The following is a 23258-nucleotide window of genomic DNA, read 5'->3' on the forward strand; positions in this document are numbered from 1 at the left end:
CTCTGCTGGAAGCCTACTCATTGACCCATGTCTGAATTTACACATTAGACCTGCATATGAACTCTCTGAATATGGACTCACTTCTAACAATGGGAGAGAAATTCAATTAAGTTTGCATTTAAAGGTGAACCTACTCAATTTGCACTTGCTAAAACAATATGCAAAAACACAGCCATCCTTTGAAATTTGAACTTCTCTGAATTTTGCAATGCAGTTCTCCAACCAAGAAAAGTGTACAAAAATGTATATACTAGGGTAAAGTGTGCATAAAAATCCCATATATTAGTGAAAATAACATACCAAATACATTATATTAGGGAAAATTGCTTTGCAAAAATGTGTATATTAGGCATATTTGCATTAAAATATGCTCATTAGGAGAAATCTGCATTGAAATGCTGACAAATTTTCATGAGTTTTTCTTAAATAGCAAATTGCTGTAAATATGTGAACTGAGTTTAAGAATGGAAAAATTAGAAACTGAGAGAACTGAAACTGACAGATCCATCCATCCCTACCCCTAACATTGCCATTTCTACTGGACTAAAGAATATCCATTGCTTAATTGCATGTATTAATTTATTTTTGTGAAATTTGAATGAGTGGACAGAGGAGGATCTGCTTGGAGAGATGTATAACGGTTGCTCATGAATAGTTCATATACCTTCCTTTACCTGAAACTGTATTGAACAATCTGCCTAGCCTACCTTGCAATATCAGTTTTGTTTTATTTCTAGGTCTCACTTCTTGTAGTTCTTGGCTGCATTGTTTGAAAGTAACAGCTGCACTTTAGAACATACATACATCTATGAAGGATATTTTTGAATGCATATAGGATATTTATGAATGGATGTAACTATGTGTGAGTTTGCCCTTGTAATATAGGTGGTTGTATCTGAATTATATTGAATTATTTGCTCGTGGTGTAGGTAGCAGGTATCACACTGAAGTTGAACTTGTGGTCTTGGGCAAGATAAATATCCATCTAATGAGCAAATAAACCCTATGCATACTTAATTTTATTTTTTTATTACATTTATATCCCACCTTTCCTCCAAGGAGCTTAACGTGGCATGCAGACATCCTTCTACCCCTCTCCATTTTATCCTCACAACAACCCTGTGAAGTAGGTTAGGTTGAGAGACACACTGGCCCAAGGTCACCCAGTGGGCTTCATGGCTGAGTGGGAACTTGAACCCTGGTCTCTCAGGTTCTAGTCCTACCCTCTAACCACTACACCACGTTCTAACCACACTCTAACCAATACACTACTATTAAGCACTACTCTGTTCAATGGGTTACTCCCAGGTAAGTATACATAGGGCTGCAGGCTAAAGCTGCAGTCCTATGTACATCTACTTGAGAATCAGTGGAAATTACTTCTAAATAAACACGCCTAACAACTTTCCCAGCATTATCTGAATTAACTTCAAGTTCAATTTTAGCAAGTAAAAAAATGAGTGCATTTCTCTATTAATAACATTCCTTTATTAATATATGTGAGACGTATTTGTCAAAAATTAATCAAATACATGGTATTGCTATTTTGTTTAATTAAATTCTACAATCATAATGTGTACAGCTGACACTAAGCTGAACTTAATTCAATTATACACTAAATAAGGCAATAAATGTTATCATAGTTCAGAAAAACACTAATAATATCACACTACGGAATGGATGAAATTAAATGTACCTATTATACCATAATATGCTATTTTGAATCTGTGTTTGTAAATCAGTATGTTTTAATAGCTATATCAGCAAATTGCAAAGCTCTCAAAGTACAAAGGAAAAAAATTAAACTGAGACTTTTTGCTTCGTAATCCAAATAAGAAATTTAAGTAACCGATTTACATGACGTCTATATGATGCTGCTGCTTGTGTATAAAAGGTTAAAGGCAACCAGAGCCAGTGGGGTGAACTTGTTCACCCGTCCTCTGCCACTATGCCTATTGGAGGCCAAAGTCTGAAGTAGCGAGCCTCCTCTAGTAGAAGCTCTCCATCTAATTTTTAAAAAACACCAAATTTGCAGGGTTCTAACAATGCGGGGAGCCTCTACAAGTAGAGGAGGCTCTCTGCTTCAGCCTTTGCTCTCTTTCTTATGTAAGGTGGCAGGTATCGTGATACAATGGCGGAGCTTAGCACACTTGCCCTCGCTTGCTTTGCTTGTGTAGGCTTTACACACAAGCAGCATGCCTGTAGTCCGCACTTGTAGGGCATTTACTTGGTGCTCTTTTCATGGAGACTTATCAAAGCTTAGGTGTGACAATTTTGAACAGCTGTACGTTTTTCAGAAAACCCACCCACTTTCAACCCGCTTATGAGGTTCCCCCCTTGCACTCTTGTTTGAGACTTCTTGGTCATGCTCCCAAAGCTAGAGCTGCACTGGTTAAACTACAATTTTCCTATATTTGTGTAGAAGATCTCACGACTCATATGGCCTCATGATTCTTGTGCTTGAACACTCGCCCCATGCTTGTGGTCCCTTTTGTTGGCAGCGGTGTAATGCGATGTGTGTACCCAGAGGAGCCAGCCCGAAGAACCCGAGAGATCGCCCGATAGAAGAGACCAACACACAGGCCTTTTAGTATTAAGAGTCTTTGTACTGACATTAAAGGTTGCAATACAGATGAGAACACTTTCCTACTAACATCCCCCACACCAAGCGGTTTTGGTTTCAAGGTTTTATAGACAACAGAAGCTCTGTGCCAGCTGCACATCTGTCCTTGAGCTTTCTGAACACCTTAACCCTTGGCTTTCCTTGCTGTCTTTGTGGAAAACCAGACCACTAGACTCTCCAGCAACCTACACCTTTCCCGCACCATTATGAGAGCTCTGATCTCTCTGTTCATCAAACCACACTCCTTATTGACTTGATATTACAGTATCTCCTCAAATGCATGCTTTGAACCCTGAAAAATGTTTAAGAATTGAGGATAGCTTAGCTATCACAATAACCAATTCTAAGTTTTTAAGCTTATGCACGGTTACCTGCACCAGTGATGCACAAAAGGGCGGCAGGAGTGCCCCCCCATCAGTGGTGCTGTGTTCACTGGGATGGAGATGGGGTGGGCTGTCAGCAAGGTTCTGAGAACTTCAGGTTGGTGTTGGCCAAGAGGTGCGGGCACACCTTCAGGCTGCCAACTTCCCTGCCCCAACCTAGCGAGCATAGCTCTGTCTCCCTCCCTTCATGTGCTGCAGCTGCTTATCTGGGGGTAAACTCCATTGAACACAATGGGTGTTTCACTTTCAAGTAAACATGCATAGGATTGCTCTGTAAATATTACTGGCCTAGAAAGAACGGAAAGGCAGCCGTATGTCTGAAAGGAATGCTCAGAGTTGGCTGTTTACTGCCCCCTGCTCAAAATCTCACACTATTGCAGCTTACCTTTTTGAAACGACATGTTCCTCTTTTCAAGAAGTCCACAGATACTGATATGAAAGAGAGCCATAAGAACTGTGCATTAATTTAAATGGCTCAGTAAGACTTTCCCTGGTTTAATCATTTGCTCTATTTTTGGTCAAAGGAGAGAGATTCCTGTAATCTCTAGCACTTTTCATGCTTTCCATAAAGGTTTATAGAAATATGATTTTTAACAAACCATACCTGATCCCGCTGCCTGATCCGTTTGTAGACATATTCAGGAAATGGTTCACGAGGAATATATCGCCCCTCTCCTGCTGTGACATGGAAGACTCCACTTTGATAAGCCACTTTGCCCTGTGAAATGGTCACAACTGGTACCCCGTGACAGACCATGCCTTCAAATATATTGGAGTCGATGGCATGATGATGAGTCTTTGCTGAGATTGTCCTGTGTTTGGAAAGAATGATGATGCAAACTGTTACTATGGCTCTTCTGTTTTGATCCAGATTTTAAATTCTACTCATATTGTTGAAGACTAAGAAAAACCCAGATGTTAAAATGCTGCAATCCCAAGATCCCTTCCTTAGATGTAAGGTCCACTGAGATAAGCAGGGCTTACTTCTGAGTATTTAGGATGGTCTTTTAAAACACAGATTTGAGATGCAACCTACTGAAAAAACAAATCTGAGGTCTTGCCCAGCTTTCATCAACTTAAATAAGGCTTCTGCAAGAGAACTTCTGGTTGGGTTGCCCTTGGACTATATATTTTGTAAGCAACCAAAAATGATGGCAACAACGCAAACAGCACCAGCGGTTAATTGAATAGTTGCAAATGGTGAAAAAGATTTACATGGAATAGCTTCAGTACATTTAAATAAGAATTTCCTGGAAAATAGGCAAGTGTGGAATCTTAGTTTATAAGAGCAAATTTCGGGTTGGATTTTTTTTTTTTTAAGGGATGTGTATGTTTGAAAACCTATGCAGGAGCTGCACCTTCTTGAAGCTCCTTCTGTCAGGGCATAGAACTGAGGAAGAAGGTTAGGGAAACAGAAAGTTGCCTGATGTCAAGTCAGCCCATTTAGCTCAGTATTCCCTACACTGACTGGCAGCAGCTCTCCAGGAGTTTAGACAGAATCTCCAGCTCTACCTGGAGATGCCAGGGATTGAACCAGGGACCTCCTGGATGCAAAACAGATCTTCTGCCACTGGACTACAGGAAAGCAGGCAGGGGAAATAACACAGTGACATAGAAGGAAGATACAGACTGAGGAAACAGCTACCAGCAGAGAGGGGGAGGGAGCAGGCGGGATAGAGAAAAAGAGAGGCTGGTTAATAAAAGACTTTGGTTCACAGAATCCCAGCTCTCTTAAATTGTCGGAAACAACGCCTGCAACTCTCCTGGCTTCATGTTTACTGCTTGTTTCTTTCTAGGCATGCATTCTCTCTTCCAATGTTTTTGTATTCTTGTTCACCTCAGGGACTTGCAGCAGACATCCCGGAAACGCTAATTTTTCATATTTATGTATTCATTCAATTCTAGATATTTGTATCCCCGTCTTTCAAAACCTTTTCTAGGACAGCTTACAGCAACAATGCAACATGTAATATCAAAAACAAAGAAAACAATACAGAATCAAAAGCAGCATTAAAACAGGTAACTGGGAGTTAAAAGGTGAAGGTGCCACATAATATGTCTTATACCAGGTAAGATTGTTATCTGTCTACTCTGAGGGGCATTGGCTGTCTGGGTCTTGGGCAAAGAGAGATCTTTCATATCACCTGCCAACATCCAGCCCCCACAGTGGCCCCTCCCTCCCCCAACTGCCCCCACAGGGGCATCTGAAGGACCTTCTTGCCCTGAGGGAAGTAGAGAAGAAAGACATTTGAGGGAATTGCCCCCATCCAGCCCCCACAGGGGCATCTGAAGGACCTTCTTGCCCTGAGGGAAGTAGAGAAGAAAGAAATTTGAGGGAATTGCCCCCATCCAGCTCCCACAGTGGGTCCTCCCTCCTTCAATTGCCCCCACAGGGGCTTTTGCAGAACCAGCTTGTCCTGAGGGGAATGAAAAGAAGCAACTTCTTCCAAACCAACAAGTTTTCTTTTCCATTTTATTGTAACATTTTGTTTAAAATTGATGCTTATGGTTATAATAATCTTATGTAAAGTACTTTGTGAAGTCTGCCTGAAAAGTGGTACATAAATACCTTAAATAAATAGAATAAATAATAACTGATCCTTTTAAGTGAAGACCCACAAATGCTTTAACTTGGATTCCTGCACTCAGCAGGGTACTTGATGGCCCTTCCAACTCTACTATTCTATGATTCTATGAATCTTCTGAAGCCCCTACATTCCAAGCATGCACTGTCCCACAGAACTATGTCCCCTACCCACAGCCACTTGTGTGGTCAGTCTTTTCAAAGTAGGAAAACCAGTTCTTAATTTCTGGAAAAGAGATTCTAGGGCTCCAGTCCAGAAACACAACCCTCCTTTCCATCATCCTTCATGTGTATAGATTTTGTAGTCAATCAGTGAGTAGCTCCATTCAACTGAAACTCTGCACATGCCCTGAGACTATGCATGCAATTTGGCTTTGCTCTGAGCAATGGAATTAGAACATTAGGGAAAGCCACTATGGTGCAAGCCAGCACTGCTTCTTGCAGGTGCCAGCCACAGGCAGGAAGTGTATGACTGCCTAATTTTCTCCCAGAACTTAGTGCCATATCTAGCAACACCTTCAATCTGGTATATTAGGTTGCAGGTACTTTATTTTATTAATTTATTACATGGTGGCTGTTGGGGGACACGGAGCTCTTGGCTAAGCTTCCGACTTCTTGATAGGCCCAGGAATATATTAGGTTGAGGTAATTAATTCTATTATCATTACATTATATGGTGGCCTTGGTGGGGCCGGGTGAGCCTTCTGGGACTTTGTGCCTGTCCTATTTAGATACTAGTGGTGTGCACAGATGACAAGGTTTTGCTAGAAAATGTCTAAATCACCATAACTTAGTTCACAGTGATCCTTTTTCAAGTGTCAGTGCCATGCCAATTGTTACCTCTGAGACAGAAGTTGCATTTATTTGAATTTAGTCTCGTATCAAAAACAAAGCATATGGCATTTGTTGTATTAAAGAAGGACATGCAAACTTCTGCAGAGAATTGAAGGTCTAGCAGATTATAATGTGGCTTGATGGGAGGATAGGAATAAAAAGGAAAGCCAGACTGCTTATAAGGCTGTTATCCTAATTCTAGGATCTTAGACTTTACTAAAGCAGGGGCGGCCTTGACAGGATTTTAGATTCCTGTTGACACAGAGGCTGCCTTTTAAGTTCCAGGCAGACTTTCACCCTTTCCTGATGATTTTGTAACAACAACAACAAAAAAACCTTTGTTAGGATTTCTGATATCATTTACCTGCAGTCATATATAGCATGCAACTTTTACATTGGCACTTCTATTTTGATATCAGTTACTTGAAATCAATGTAGCATGCACATTTTGCATTTGAACATTTATTCTTATGGTTGTTTGGAAACCCACTAGGAGAAAGCTGTGGTGGGTCCAAATATTGGTGACAGCAGCATATCTTCAGTCTCTGTGCTTTAGGGGAACTGGATTAGCTGCCATGGAATAGTAGTTGGTAAAGTGTACTTACTCATAAATGATTTACCTCCTTTCTTTGCAGAAGGATATGCACAGCAGTGAGATATTAGGCCGGAGGCCTTCAAGGGGGTAAGAGGAAGCCCCCAGCTTAAGCTGCTCAGGGACATGTGTCCCTCCCCAGTTAGACTTGAGGGACTACGAACTTCGCTTACTGGCTACCCAGTTTAAAGGGAGGTTTGTCTGTGTTATGGTGTTTTTCTTTTGGTTTCCTGATCCCAGATTCCAACTCCCGGCTGCCCTTCAGGGCATACAGTCTTAAATCTGTCGTAGTTATGGCCCTAGGATGCAGAGGGCATATTACACCTGATTCACCACCAGTCCTGTTTAAGGGGTCAGGCAGTGATGGGTTTATACTGGGTAGTATGGGATAGTGCGCTGCACTTCATTCAACATGGTGCGCGCCTGTGATAAAGATGCCTTATGCATTTTTATGTGGCAGAGCATTATCTATGGACTGCTATATTTCTCACATGGAGTGCTTCAGCTCCTTCTGGGGGGGGCAGTCATGGCCTCCAACTCCCGGCTGGCCTTCATGGCCTACAATCTTCAATCTGTTTTAGTTATGGCGGTAATTGCCAGGGACAGAGTGTAAAGATGTACAGTTGGGCAGAGTTCTTGGCCCCTTCCTGGCCACCCGAGTCGGGTAGGGCCTTAAAAGGCAGTGGGCATATTACGCCTGATTCACAACCAGTCTTATTTAAGGGGTCAGGCAGTAACGGGTTCATACCTGATAAGTCTAGGAACGGTGCTCTATGCTTCATTTAACATGGTGCACACAGGTGGCAGAGCATTGCCTATGGACTGCTATATTTCTCGCATAGAGTGCTTCAGATCCTTCTGGTAGGGGGCAGTCAGGAGACAAGTGGACTCAGAAACAGTGGGGCACTATCTGTATGATGGGCTGTTCATTGGTAGGGCAGATTTTGGGGTGCATGTTAGCACCTGAGGTCACAGCATATAGTATGGATATGTAACTGGGGTTTCCCTTGAAAACTGGGAATATGGAGGATTCTGCCCCAGTGTTCACCTTTATGGGTATCAAGATTGGCTGTGTGCCAGTGTTCACCTTCTGGGTATCAAGATTGACTCTGCGGCCCAGGGCTGCAAGCTGCACAGGGACATGCTTTAACTGTTGCAGATTAGGATCCTGGAGTTTTTCCACTTCTAGCTAAGGCACAGGGTTTTCGAGATCATTCCATGGATTTTAGGGTCCGGTGCATGTTGGCTGGGTGGGCTAGGGAGCACCCAGAGGCCCCGATCACCACCGTCCTATATCTCCAGAACTTTTAGAGACACTCATGAGCCGATGGTCATCAGTATGCTCTTCCAGCTATGAAATCCAGCTATTTCAAGCAGTGTCCCTTACATTATTTTGGGGGGCATTTCGAATTGGAGGTGGCTGGGTCTAAGTTGGACCAGTCGCAGCGCGCCCCTTTTAATTTCAGATATCAACATGAAAGCAGGCAGCGCTTACCTCACTTTACGTAGGTCTAAGACTGACCAGAGGGGCAGAGGACAGACTGTTATTTTAGCTCCTTCCCCTTTGCCACACATTTGCCCAGTGCAGGCCCTGCAAATCTTTACGATAGCTAGAGGAGCAGAGAGTGGATATTTATTTGTTCACAGGAACGGTGATCCTCTCACTAAATATCAATGTTGGGCACTTACTAAGAAGGCTCTGCACAGATTAGGAATAGACCCATCAGTTTTTGGGACCCACTCTTTTAGAATTGGAGCGGCTTCCACAGCAGCGGGGCTGGGTTTCCCAAGGGCCAGTCTGCAAGCTGTTGGAAGGTGGGCTTCTGGGGCCTATAGGAGTTACATCCGCCCCATGAGTGGGCATGGTAATTCAGAAGCCTAATGGCATTGCCTTGTTTTGGCAGGTTGCCGGAGGGGGACGGAGCGGATGTGCATCCTAATCTGCGGCCACAGCATGATTTTCTGGGCAGGCCGTAGGGCCGCGTCGTCTCGGATGGGCTCGCAGCTGGGGCTCAGTCAACGAGCTACTGTACAATGGCTTGGCCAGCGAGGGATGCGCTGGGATGGGCTCCTACCCGCCCTGTTCTGGCAAGGGTTAGTGTGTGAAGTTCCACACATTTTGGTCATTCACCTGGGAGGTAATGACCTGAGTTTACTTAAGGGCAGGGCCCTTACTGTTCAGGCATGTAGCAACATGTGTGTTATAAGGCAGCGTTGGCCTTCAGTTTGTCTGCTTTGGTCAGACATACTGCCATGCAGGGAATGGCGTGGAGTTTGGAACCCCAGGAGGATAGACTGGGCACGTAAGAGGGTCAACCGACAGATTCGGTTGGTGCTTCTTGGGGATGGTGGGTTGCCCATTCCACATCCGCTCATACAGCATTCTAGGGTTGAACTCTATAGGGCCGATGGCATTCACCTGTCGGACACAGGGGACGACATCTTTTTGCAAGACCTGCAGAGGAGTCTGCTGGAAGTTCTTCTACGCAGTGGGGAAAAGGGGACTAAATAGAGATTTGTCCCCTTTTTGTGGCAGTAAAGTGCGGGAGGGGAAATTAGTAACGACAGCTAGGTGGCCCCCTTAGGCACCTTTGGAGGTGAAGGGTGGTTCCAGATGCCTGTCTCTCAGGGTTTTATGGCCTGAAGACAGGATATGGGCTGCTTTTGGGGCCAACTTACCTCATCCACCCAAGGGTTCTACGGCCCCGGGGCTGGGTGACGTAGGAAGGTCTCCCTACTCACCTATAAGGTGTGGCCGAAACAGGGATAAGCAAAAGGGGCTTGCCCTTGGCTCCAGCAGGGGCTGGTCACCCGAGAGCTGTAGGGCAAGCTGATTGCCTATTGTTAGTTCCCGCACTTAGGTTTCACCTCTGCAGGTCGCTTTAAAGTTTTGTTTGAATTTAATAAAGTGGCCCTTTATTCAACCATAGCTGCTGTTGTCTGCGTATTATTTCACCCATCGACCGCAATTAGCCATTAAGCAGGTGGTCCAGACAATGAGTAGGTTAGTTAGCAATGGAGCATTACTCCTTTTCTTTTCTGTTTATCTCTGTAAAGTGGCATTTTAAGCTACAAAGCCATTTTGTTGCTTTTAAGTCATTGTTTATTGGCATGTTCTAACATTAAAATCTTTATTCTTTTGTAAAATATCTGTAGGTGAGGGCCTTCTGCAGATACCATCTTATCAGTAGGTCCGTTCCACACAACATACGAAGTGTTGTAGCACCAACACTTTGGAATTCCCTTCCCTTAAGTATTAGACAGGAGCCATCTCTTTCAACAAGCTTTCAACAGTCTCCATCTGTGTTGGAATGGCTTTTTAAGATATTTTTAAAGAAGATTTATTTTATTTATTAATTTATTAAATGTATATCCTCCCTTCCTCCCAGAAGGAGCCCAGGGCAGCAAACAAAAACCACTAAAAACCACTCCAAAACATCTTAAAAGATGTTTTGTTTTAATATGTTTTAGTATTTCGTTTTTTAAATGTTTCAAAGTCATTTTAGTGTTTTTGTTTGCTGTCCTGAGCTCCTTCTGGGAGTGATATAAATTTAATAAAATAAATAAATAAATAAATAAGTGTTGCCATTGCAGCTATGGTGTGCTTATTCCTAGCTTTCTGGAGCAAGCACCCTAATTGCTCCAGAATCCTACATTCCTAAATCCCCCCCCCAGTAAGCAAACACAGACTATGCATTTCTGTCTCTGTGTGCATAGTATTGTCTCCAGTAAAGATCCCAACAGCAATATTACTAATTCTCAAAAATTAACTTTTCCTTGCATACACATCTAATACATGTGTTCACATCTGTGAACAGACACATCAGCAGTTTCGGTAGCAAAATGCACTTTGTACTTGCTCAAGTGACCTTTTCTCTTTTCTATTTCAGATGCTCTAAGGCTAGGCCTGCTGAAAACAAATGCCAGGACTGAGCTCTCTTCAGTCATGGCACAAAGCAAGCTGTCGTGGGAGGGAGCTGTTCTTTATTTAAGCCGCTTGGAGATAACCTATTTACACTAACCATCGCTGTCAAATGCAGGCTCATCTCTTGGAGTGCCAGTTATATATCCCTTTAGGCCTGAAGAAATAAAAAGCAAGAAAATGAACAGTCTTTTATCCATCAAATTTTGTCAGTAGCTTCGAACCAGCTTGATAAAAAAAAAAACCCAGCAGCAACTGTGAAACACAATTTCCATCTCTGTGAACAAAACTCATTCATTCTCAGTGCGAGAGCACCCAATTCAGATCTATTATTTATTTATCTTTGAGCTTTAAGACTGAAGGACATGGGAGCCCTATTCCAAACGTAGATAGTCTCCAGGATAACAGGAACAGTTTTCTAGTAGAACCAGTCTCAATTTACCAAAGGTTCATTTGCCTCCCACTCAGGACTGCTGCAGCTGCTTATTCCTCTTAATTTATAATCTTCAGCCAAGGAACTGCTGCAGGTCATCTGCAGGGAAGGGGATGCAGGATGGCAAAGCTTGCAGTGGGTGCTGGGGCCTAGCCATCCTTCCTCCCACTCAGGACTCTTGCTTATCACAATTTATAATCCTCAGCCAAGGCAGCACTGAAGCACTCTAGCTTACCCGCATGGAATTCTGGAAATTCCATGAAAGCCACTGTCCCGAAGGGCAAATGTGAGGTTGGACAGGTGCAACGTTGTCCACTAAGCTTAGGCAATATGTACCAACAAGTTGAAGGATCTCAGCCTTGTCAGACAGATCCTGGGGCATTTTCCCTACTTCTCTGCATCCCTCCCCCTTCTCTGCATCCCTGCTGAAGTCCACCAGCTTGAGCAGGGACTAAAATGGTGGCTCGTAAGATGGGGTTTATCTATAGCCCTCTGCTCCTTACAGTGGGATGACTTGAATGTACAAACACCTGCCTTTCACTGTGCTCCTCTGCCTACACACCATGCTCCACAAAACAAGTGTTCTCATTATAGTGCATGAGTATTAGGGACAGCAGTGCAGCTCCTCCAGGCCTATCTGAGAGCCTGACACTGATTTTACAGCCTTTTACGTTAAATTTTACCCTTGTAGTCCCCTTTAGTACCACTCCCTATATATATGTATATATATGTGTGTGTGTATATATACATATAGTATTTTATGTATTTTAATTGTATTTTATGTATTTTAGTGTTTTGTGATTTTATTGTTTACAATTTTACTATGTACGTGTTTGATTTTATTTTTGTAAGCCGCCCTGAGTGCCCTATTACAGGGTAGAAGGGCAGGATAGAAATATTTTAAATAAATAAATAAAATAAATAATAAATCTATCTTGCCCTTGGGACTCTTCCCAGGCTTTACCCCCACCTTAGCCCCACCCCTTCACCAGTCCTAATTCGTACCCTCCTTGAGTCTCTTTGCCTGGCTGGAACATGTCCTTGAACCCTAAACCTCTTGGCTGCCTGGATGGAAGACCAAGAAGGGTGTGTGAATGTGTGTGTAAAGTAACCTACTATCCAAAGGTAACATTTACACTCATTGTTCCACCCACTTTTGCCTCTGGCCCTGCCCACCAGTGGCATGTCACCCTGGAAGGCTGCCCGGATGGGACTGTGGCCCTCAGTATGAAAAAGGTTCCCCACCCCTGAGTTGCCAACTAGCAAAAGTAGCAGGTTTGGGGATGCAATCCTCAATCCCCCTTTTCTTCTTGGCCTAGTGGTGCTCTACATTTCCCAAGGTACATTGTCTTAGGCTACAACATAATTACCATACTGTTCATTCTGGTCTTGTGCTACTGTCACAATAGTGAATAATGCTAGAAGTTAGGGACCAGAGTATAATTATCTCTAGAACATCCTTAGGGAAGGGAACATACAAAAAAAACCACTGGCACATTAAATTTATGGATTCAGAAACAATATAAAGTGTGTAAAGAAACAAATAAAACCCCTAGTGTATCATTAAAAAGTTGGGAGAGTTTCGGAAGGAAAAGTTATGAACTCATTTTGAAATACAGAATTGGAACTACAGGTCCGTTTTCAGCCTACACACACAAATGGATAAGTTGCTTTATACCAAGATAGGTCATTGGTCAATCAAGCCCAGTATTGTGCACTATGATTAGCAGTGGTCTCACTCTGCCTGTTCCTCAGAGCAAGGTCCTGTGGGGCAAGGCACAGAGAGTGACCATGTAGATACTCTTTAAAGGTTAGCCAGTATTTGCTGCTGCACCAAAGCAGGGGTCAGTGCTCCTTTGGGGCTCTCTTAGGCCATTTTGTGCTGGTGGCCCCAATGTCTTAGTTTGAAGAATTACCCTGGGGTTATAGGATTCTTCCTCAGGTATTGTGGAGTAAGATTCAAATCCTGTAAGCTCACCTGGTTTGCTGCCACTGCAGTGATGGGGAAACCTCAAGAACAGGGGAGGGGGAGGAGTGAGCAATATTGGCTGGTCCATCTCAGGCAGTTGGTTCTCTTTGCTGGGTATAGCTTTAAAGCAGCCTTTGCCAACCTGATGCCCTGGCTGGAGCTGATGGGATTTGTAGTCGAAAACATCTGGAAGGCACCAGGTGCTTCTAACAAAGTGGGTTGAGGGCTTTTTTAGTTAGAAATGTGATGTTTCAACTAGTTGTGTCATCAATGTGGTTTTTTAAATTGTATTTTAAATAAATATCAAGGCAGGAATGGAGCACCTGTGACCGTCCAGATGTTGCTGAACTCTCATCAGTCCCATCAGGTATGACCAATAACTATATATGATGGGAACTGTAGTCCAGCAACCTCTGGAGGGCAACATGTTTCCCACCCCTATAGGGCACACTGGGTATACTATGAGGGTATACCACCCTCCCTTTTCCCCTTTAAAAACAAAATAAAGCCTCTTTCACAGTATGGGCTGGCCTTTCGGGATCCCAGGCAACATCCACAACAGCTAGAAAGTGCCCCTAGACATGCAAATGAAGCAGAAAAGAACAGTCTCTTCTTAGATGGTTCTGGAGAGCTCAGCTCAATAAAGTTTCACATCAGACTGTTTTCTGTTATCACTGACAACTTCATTAGTGCAAAGCATTACCAGGAAGCTTCTGAAAGTTCCTGCAATTGCTTTAAATGCCTGGTTGCTATTGATTGTTCAGCAAATGGCAAAAGATTCTGAACTGAACTGCATCTGCCAATTTGTAATTTATAATCAGAAGCGCCTATTTTGGCCATCCTTACTACGTCCTTACTACTAGCGCACATGAACACAAGAGGTACAAAGAAGGTCAGATATAGGGTTTACTGAACCCAGTTGGGCAGCCTTTGTAAACCTAGTGCCCTTCAGATGTTTTGAACAATTCCCATTGCTAGGGCTGATGGGAGTTGTAGTCCATAACACCTTGAGGGCCCCAGGTTGGTAAAGGCTGCAATAGGAGCTATATAGTTTACTTCAGCAGAACTATGTTTGAGCAAGGATCTTTGGAAAATGACACCCTTTCTTATGAAGAGACATGAATGTAAATATGGTTTTTTTATAATTTTAGTTGACAATTACATAGATTCATCACTTTTCAACAAAAAGAGTGTAAGATTTATAAAACCCTGATGCCCTTCCTGTCAAAAATTAATTAGAATTAATGCTTAGCTATAACTGATCATCGACATGCCTCAGAGTCACTCATAAACATGAAGCATTATTGCTAATGTTATTTGTCTGCAGTAAAGTTATGATTGTTTTATAAATTTTATATGACATTTTAACTTTTGCATTTTTATGTAGTTTGGGATATCTGATTGTGTTGCTGTATTTAAACATTGTAACCCATAATGGGATCATTAATTGATGAGGGCTGGGCTGAAATTAGAAGAAATAAATAAAAATAAATAAATAACATTTTGATCACATTCTTCTGCTGTTTTAGATTAATACAGCTATTTTAAAGAAAGGCATTATTTGAACAGTGACAATTATGAGTAACTTAATGGCTGAAGAGATGGTAAAAGGCATTCATATGCTGACTATATGAAGCATGCTCACTTTAAGGAAAGGGTTTGTGTACATTCCTTAAACTGCATGTCAGCAAAGTGAACTGCATATGAGACAGCGTTACATTGAGACACACCATCACTACCCAGGGGTGTAGTTGTCCACGTTTTGGAGAGTCTTAGACCCCTTACTTTTTTGGGAGCAGGGTCCCTATGTCTCCAGGATCCTACAAGCCAATAAGCATGAAAAGGGAGTCTGTTAGCCACTGAGAAGAGTCTTCTACCATGCCTCCTTGTCCTTTCCTACTGATTAGAGCCAATCAGAGTGAAAGGAGTTGAGTCAGCTACTGAGAATTCTCTTTTCAGTAGCTAACACTCCCCCCTTTCATGCTGATTGGCTCCTAGAGACATCTGTTGATGTGGAAGAGGGCATTAACAATGACATCATTCCCAACCCAGTAGCAAAAGAAAAAAAGTGGGGAGGGGATGTGGCTGTAACTATTAGGAAGGGACCCTACACTTCTGAATTTGCCACTACATTAGTCAATACCACTATGTCAGTGTTGTTTACTGTGACTAGTTTCTTTAAGTCAGGGGTAGGGAACTACATTCCCTTACGGCAGCAGTGGAGAACCTGTGGCCCTCCAGCTGTTGTTGGACTTCAGCTCCTAGCAGTCTCAGACAGCATGGTCGATGGTCAATGATGATGGGAGCTGTAGTCCAACAACATCTGGAGGGCCACAGATTCACCACCACTGCTTTATAGGGAATCTTCCAAGGGTCACATGCCAGTGGTGAGTGAGGCCAGAGGAGTGTCATACACAGGAGGCAGAGGAAGGAGGCAATGAGAAGATGGAAATGGGTGGGAGAAGCCATGAAGATCTTGTCTCCTGATTCAGCAACAGATTTAAACGTGATAGCTTAGCAGCCAGACATGCTGATGTCACTGATTGCTACTTAAGGCCATTTCTAATTTAACTGTGATTTTATGATATATTCTTCTGCATTATTCTGTTCACCAGTTTGGGGGCCTTGGCCAAAAAGTGATATACAGAGAAACCAATGAATGAATATGACTACCTGGGCCATGGGGAAATACTTACACATAGTATTATCCAGTCCCATGACAAGCCACCCTGTGTGCATCCACTGCTATGTGCAAATTCTTCCAAGCTACACAGGAAGTGGATTAGACTGTGAAAGATCAACCCAAATTGTGTTCGCATTTTGACAAATTTGTAGGGCAGTACAGAGAGGTTAGATCTCCTGCTCTCCTGGTGCTTTCACTATAGCTGCCCTATTTCCCTGCTTTTAAAACTTTGATAGAAATATCTGTTGGCTATAGGTACATTCTTAAATGGCAAGGTTTTTTGCCTTTTCGTGAATTTCTCTGCTTTTTAATCCGGGAGGTAAGAAAAGCATCCTGTGCAAGTTTGCCGATTGATCGTTTGGATGTTTATTGAGTTCAGTGGGATTTACTCCCCTGTAATCATGCTTAGAATAGGTGAAACTGGCCACAGGGGATGGGGAGCGGAGGATGGGGAGGGGAGCAGGCAGGAGAGGGAGCAGGAGGGCAGGTTTGATCATTTGCATGTTTATTGAGTTCAGTGGGATTTACTCCCATGCAATCATGCTTAGGATAGGTAAAACTGACCATGGGGAGGGAGGCCTGGAGTGGGCAGGGGAGAAGGAAGAGGGGAGAATAGGAAGAAGGGAGGAGGAAGGGAGAGGGGAAGGAGGGGAAAGGTAGGTTTGATCATTTACATGCTTATTGAGTTCAATGGGATTTACTCCCATGCAATCATGCTTAGCATATGTAAAACTGACCGGGAGGGAGGGCTGGAGTGGGCAGGGGAGAAGGAAAAGGGGAGAATAGGAAGAAGGGAGGAGGAAAGGAGAGGAGAGGGGAAAGGTAGGTTTGATCATTTACATGCTTATTGAGTTCAGTGGGATTTACTCCCATGCAATCATGGCTAGGATAGGTAAAACTGACCATGGGAGGAGGAGAGGAGAGGAGAGGAAAGGGAAAGAGGAAGGGGGAGAGGGGAGCAGAAGGAGGGGGAGGGGGAAGGAGGGGGGAAGGAGGGGGGAAGGAGGGAACTGGAAGGGCAGGGGGAGGGATGAAAGAAGAGGGAGGGAAGGGGCAAAAGGAAGGTGATGGAAGGGAGGAGGCGTGGTGGGCAGGTCTGATCATTTGCATGCTTATTGTCAGGATGCAGGATTGGGGCCCTGGCACTTCAGAGGATGAGGAGGAGATCATTTTCACAGGCCGTGCAGCAGGTGCTTAAACAGCAACTAAACGATGCCAAACTGGAATACAAATGAATTGCTGATCAACACTGAAGGGAGGGGGCCTCCATCCAACCAGGAGACCAGGTGTGGTTGTCCACTCGCTTCCTCCAGATGCCGGGCAAGTGTAGAAAGCTGCAGGATAAGAGATTGGGGCCTTTCCAAGTGGAGGCACAAATCAATCCCATGGCTTATAGACTGAAGTTGCCAGCTACCTTCAAAATACATCCTGTGTTTCACCGCTCCTTGCTAACGAAAGCAGCCCCTCCCTGCGATTTACAACCAGTGGAAGTCCCGGGACCACCCATTCTAGTAAATGGGCAACCAGAATTTGAAGTGGAACAGATTCTTGATTCCAGAAGGAGGCGCAATCGATTACAGTACTTAATTCACTGGAAGGGGTATGGGCCAGCTGACAGATCTTGGGAAAATGAGAGGGATGTGAATGCCCCAGATTTAGTGAAAGAATTCCATCAACGGTGTCCCCATCACCCTAAGCCGACAAGTGGGGGGGGGCACAGCATGGGAGAGGGGATGGTGTCAGGATGCAGGATTGGGGCCCTGGCACTTCAGAGGATGAGGAGGAGATCATTTTCCCAGAGTTGTGTGAAGAGGGGGAGGGAGAACTCTCAGAGATAGTGATGCCCAGCAGCTGTGGCCTTGGAACTCCATCAGACATAGCTACAGACACCTCTCAGGAATTTCTCACGCCAGCCCCCCTTCTCGAGTCAGAGCAGTTAGAACAAGAAGGAGGGGGGATTCCACTCCCTCAACAGCCAGAGAAAAGCCTGCCCGATGGGCATGACGTTCACCCCCCTCTGTCTCCAATACCAGAGGTAACATCATCAGAAGGGGAGGGGGCAGAGCCTCCACCTTCACCAAGAACCCGGAGAAAACAAAAACGAGCAAAGAGGAGGGGTGGGGAAGAGAGCACTCTAAGGCGGAGTGAGAGAATTCGTGCCAGAAAGTCCCCTTTATAAGGATGAGGGGGGGCAGGAATTCCTTGTTCTGTCAACTCTCTTGCATGTCGCTGGACACGTGTATTGTGTTCCTTCATGAGAAGGCGCAGCCTCTGTTTGGATATTACTCTAATAAAGACTGAATTGCTTTCACATCCTGGTCTGGTTACTGAGTCCAGTCCCGGACACGACAATTCAATTTACTCCTGTGCAATTATGCTTGAAAAAGAAATGGACTGCCTTCAAGTCGATTCCGACTTATGGCAACCCTATGAATATGGTTTTCATGGTAAATGGTATTCATTGCCTTCCTCTGAGGCTGAGGGGCAGTGACTGGCCCAAGGTCACCCAGTGAGCTTCATGGCTGTGTGGGGATTTGAACCCTGGTCTCCCAGGTCGTAGTCCTGGGAGAAACTCACCATGGGAGATGAGGAGGAAAGGGGAAGGAGGAGGGGGGAGGAGGGGATTGGAAGGGGATGGAGAGGGGAAGGGAGGGGTAAAGGAAGGGGGAGGGAAGGGGCAAGAGGGAGGGGATAGGAGGGAGGAGGAGGGGAGGGCAGGTTTGATCATTTGCATGCTTTTTGTCAGCTCTACACTGCGTCAGCAGTGCCGGTGGGGGGCTGGAAATTCCTGGGTGGTTGGCAGGGAAGCAAAGTCCTTAGCCGGCAGTCTGGTCATAAATCTGCCAGGTCTAGGAGGAGGGGAGCTGATAAGGGCCAGGCTTGTCCGAAGCATACTTGCCGAGTCAGGAGTCCAGAAGTGAGGTCAGTAGAGGTCCGGGATCAAGTGTCAAGGGGTCAGTCCGAAAGAGGGTGCCAGGAAACTAGGAACACACAAGCCACGCCTGACGTTGCAGTCAACAACAAGCTGCAGCCAAGGTGTGCCTTATAAAGAGCAGGATGGACAGCAGGTGTGAGCCCTCAGCGTTTGGGCCTTAAGGGGACAGGCCTGCCTCTCTTCTGCCTGACCTTCTGCTGTCTACGTTCTGCAGGTGAGGGGGGAGTATCCTGTTCACTGTCTGTGTCTGGCTGCAGGGCCTCTGCTGTCCCTGGGGTGCTCTGCAGCTGAGGGGCAGAAGGAGCTGGATTCTCAGGAGGCTCCTCCGTGTCTCCTGCTGCTCCTGGGTCTGCTGCTGTTACTCCCGAGTCGTCCTCATCTGAGGAGTCCTCTGACGGGGCCATGACACTTTTTGAGTTCTGTGGGATTTACTCCTGTACAGTGATCAACCAAGCTGGTTCCGGCAGAGAGGCTGGCATAATATTGGGACCTTTCCCCAGGCTTAAAAATGGCTAGATATGCCCTGGGTAATTTCTCTCATGTATTCTCTCAGCAAAGTATGTGACACTCCTTGGCACAACATTTAGATGTTCTTAGGTATAAAAATTAGACATAAGCTAGTCCATGAATTTAACTGCCTAGGGATGATGATGATAATAATAATAATAATAATAACAACAACAACAACAACAACAACAACAACAATAATAATAATAGCCACTTGTTACCCGAAGGTCTCCACGTTACTTACAACACTGTTAAAAACAAAAACAAATATATCATACTATAAAAACAAAACAGTAAAACAACAAAACAATACCCCCATCAAGCCAGAAGAACCTTTGGCAGCATACTAACAACAGGCAACATCTTCTCAGGGAAATCACTGAACATTGTTTTGATTCATTTATTGTACTTTTTTGTATTAATATTCTGTTCACAGTTTTGGGGGTCTTTGGGCCAAAAAGCAGTATATAAATAAGCCATAATATAATAGTATATAATATCATCTTCAGGAAAACATCAATTAATGTAAATGTACAAGCAATGTTGCTTTCCTATATGATTAGCAATACAGATAGATTTTAAAGAAAATATTCTGACTAGACAAAGCCTTTGTGTAGATATGCTGCGGCTAGCACCAAATAACCTGTGAATAATTCAAATGGGACACCATCCCATCATCAGGATTTATGTCTTTTTTTTAAAAAAGCAGTCCTATTATTTTGCCTGGAGACAGGATGGTTGGATCAGATTTGATTACTCAGACCATACCTTGTAGCTTTTGGGTCCCAAATGACAATGTCAGCATCAGAGCCCACTGCTATTCTTCCCTTCCTTGGGTACAGATTAAAGATTTTAGCTGCATTTGTGCTGGTGACTGCAACAAACCTGTTTTCATCCATTTTGCCACTATGCTGCAAAACAGTATGAGAAACAAAAAACCGAATATTAATAAGGAAGGAAATTCAAAGTCTAGTGCAAAGAAACCCAAGCAAACTCACTCCCTATTGGTGGTAGTGGTGGTGAGTTAACCTCACCCAGAAAACTGCTCAGCCGAAAATTTCAATATTGAAAAATAAACTCTTAATAACGTATTGAAGAATGCTACTATAGCACCTAAGCAGTAACTCTCAGAATCGGATATGTTCTTTTGGGGAACAGCCAGTTCCAAATTTCTAGTCCTGCTCCTTATAAATATTTGTCCATCTGTGGAATGAATGAACAAAGAGCCAGTGTGGTGTTGTGGTTAGAGTGTCAAATGAGGGCTTGGGAGACTAAAGTTCAAATCCCTACTCAGCTGAGAAGCCCACTGGGTGACCTTGGGCCAGTCGTCCCCATTTGATCCCACTTGCTCAGGGGAAAGCATCAACCTCCAGAGTGAATGGGATAATAAATGAATTTCAGTTATCTACTGTTTGTTTATTCAAAAAAGTACAGCCCACCTTTCACTATATCAATTCTGAAGTAAGAGGGGAAAAAACTTTAAAAAGATAATTTAAATTAGCAGTAAGCTAAAAAGATATTAAAATACATCAACATCTATGTGTCCAGATAGTCCTGCCTAAACAAAAGTTTTAAGCAGAGTAATGCTGTAATGAAAACTGCTTGTGTTGTCTAAACAAGTTATTCAAGTCTATTTAAAAAGAGCCATAGTGCTGGATGTGGCAGACTTCAATAGACAATTGGTTCCATAAGTCCACCATCAACAGAGCCCTCTCCACCAACCTGATTAAAGAGGGAACATTGTGTCATTCATGCAGTTGGCAGTTGTGTGACCCAACATAGCGGCCCAACTCTAGAGGGTGGCAAGGGGGGCTTTCACTAGAAGCCTTCATTAGATCCTGTGGATCTTAATAACTTCCGGCCAGTCTCTAATCTCCCCTTTCTTGGCAAGGTGATCAACAGGGTGGCGGCAGCTCAACTCCAAGTTTTCCTGGATGAATCAGATTATCTAGACCCTTTTCAATCAGGCTTCAGGCCTGGTCATGGGACAGAGACTGCCCTGGTTGCCCTGCTTGATGACCTATGCCGGGCATCGGACAGGGGGAGTGCAGCCCTGTTGATGCTGCTGGACCTCTTGGCAGCCTTTGATACCATCGATCACGGTATCCTTCTGAGCCGTCGGGATGGGTCTAGGAGGCACTGTTTTACAGTGGCTCCGTTCCTACTTCATGGACAGGACCCAGAAAGTGGTGCTGGGAGACTACTGCTCAACCCCCTGGCCACTGGCCTACAGGGTACCACAGGGTTCCATTCTGTCTCCCATGCTCTTTAACATTTATATGAAACCACTGGGAGAGATCATCCGGAGATTTGGAATGCAATGTCATCAATATGCTGATGACACTCAACTCTATCTCTCCCTTCCATGTGATGAAAAGGTGGGAGTATTCGTCCTAAACCGGTGCCTGGAGGCTATGAAGGGCTGGATGTGGGCGAACAAACTGACAAGATGGAAGTGTTGCTGGGCAAGGGAAAAACTGCCCCAGGTTTAGGGTTGCAACCTGTTCTGGATGGGGTTGCACTCCCCTTGAAAGAGCAGGTCCGCAGTTTGGGAGTTCTTCTGGATCCTGCCCTGCTGCTGGAATATCAGGTGGCTGCAGTAGCTGGGGTGCTTTTTGCTATCTCAAAATGGTCTACTAGCTGTGTCCATTCCTGGAAGAAGCTGATTTAGCCATGGTGACACATGCATTGGTGACATTGAGCCTTAATTACTGTAACAAATTCTATGTGGGGTTGCCTTTGAAAACAATTCGGAAACTACAGTTGGTCCAAAATGCAGCAGCCACAATGTTAACTGGACCACGGCGCAGGGAGCATATCACCCCTGTTGACTCCACTGGCTCCCAATTTGTTTCCGAGCCCAATTCAAAGTGCTGGTTTTGACCTTTAAAGCCCTAAAGAACCTTAGACCAGTGTATTTAAGGGACCGCTTATGTCCTTATGTTCTTACCCTGGATTTTAGATCATCTGCCTCTGGTCTCCTCTGCGTGCCTGGAATGAAAGAAGTTAGATTGACAGGCACGTGGGAGAGAGCCTTTTCAATTGTGGCTCCCAGACTTTGGAATTCCCTGCCCCAAGAAACCTGCTTTGCTCCCTCCCTGATAGCCTTCCGGAAACTTGTAAAAACTATTTTGTTCTGGAGAGCCTTTGGTTGGGACTGACGGGTCAGCCTGGCACTGTTCAAAGTTTTTTATCTTTTATTTTTATCTTTTAAGTTCTTTTATTCTCACTCTCTTATATGTGTATGCACATATATACATGTATGCATGTTTGTATATGAATGCATATTTATTTATTATTTGATTGATATCCCGCCCTTCCTTCCAGCATTTTATATATGTGTATGCATAACGCATTTTATGTATTTTAATAGTATCTTATGCATTTTAATTTACTCTGATGTTTGTGTTTTTATTGTGTATTTTATTATATATGTGTGCTATTTTATTGTAGCTGCCCTGAGTGCGCTATTATAGGGTACAAGGGTGGGATAGAAATATTTTAAATAATTAAAATAAATAAATAAATTCACACTTTTTCTACTACTGCAATCCTGATCTGGTTCGGTCTATAGCTCAGCTGTAGAGCACATGCTTGAATGCAACATGTCCTGGTTCAATCTCTGGCATCTCCAGGTAGGGCTGGGAAAGACTGCTACCTAAAACTCTTGGGAGCTGCTGTCAGTCAGTGTAGACAATACTGAGCTAGATAGATCAATGGTCTAACTTGGCATAAGAAAGCTTCTGGTATTCTTCTGCTATCTGCATTCAAATGAACACTTCCATTGGTGCAA

At 44.0% G+C, this 23258-nt stretch overlaps 1 protein-coding gene and 1 long non-coding RNA gene across 3 annotated transcripts in view; one reads left to right on the forward strand and one right to left on the reverse strand.

The window, feature by feature from the left end:
• The window catches only part of DPYS (dihydropyrimidinase), a 70106-nt gene that overhangs the window by 10792 nt on the left and 36056 nt on the right, over nucleotides 1–23258 (reverse strand). Inside the window, exons 7-8 of the mRNA XM_061604805.1 lie at nucleotides 20234–20376; nucleotides 3611–3818 (exon numbers count right to left, since the gene is read on the reverse strand). Coding sequence (XP_061460789.1) covers nucleotides 3611–3818; nucleotides 20234–20376 — 351 coding nt within the window. The remainder of the gene's footprint in view (nucleotides 1–3610; nucleotides 3819–20233; nucleotides 20377–23258) is intronic.
• LOC133375634 (uncharacterized) lies at nucleotides 4755–11542 on the forward strand. Of its 2 annotated transcripts, none has more exons than XR_009760269.1 (4): nucleotides 4755–5075; nucleotides 7060–7106; nucleotides 8921–9110; nucleotides 10907–11542. It is a non-coding gene; the product is annotated as an uncharacterized LOC133375634 (long non-coding RNA). The 2 variants fall into 2 exon arrangements; XR_009760271.1 differs by having other exon boundaries at nucleotides 4755–5025.

The sequence above is a fragment of the Rhineura floridana genome, chromosome 1, assembly GCF_030035675.1.
Source record: "Rhineura floridana isolate rRhiFlo1 chromosome 1, rRhiFlo1.hap2, whole genome shotgun sequence".
Classification (NCBI taxonomy): Eukaryota; Metazoa; Chordata; class Lepidosauria; order Squamata; family Rhineuridae; genus Rhineura; species Rhineura floridana.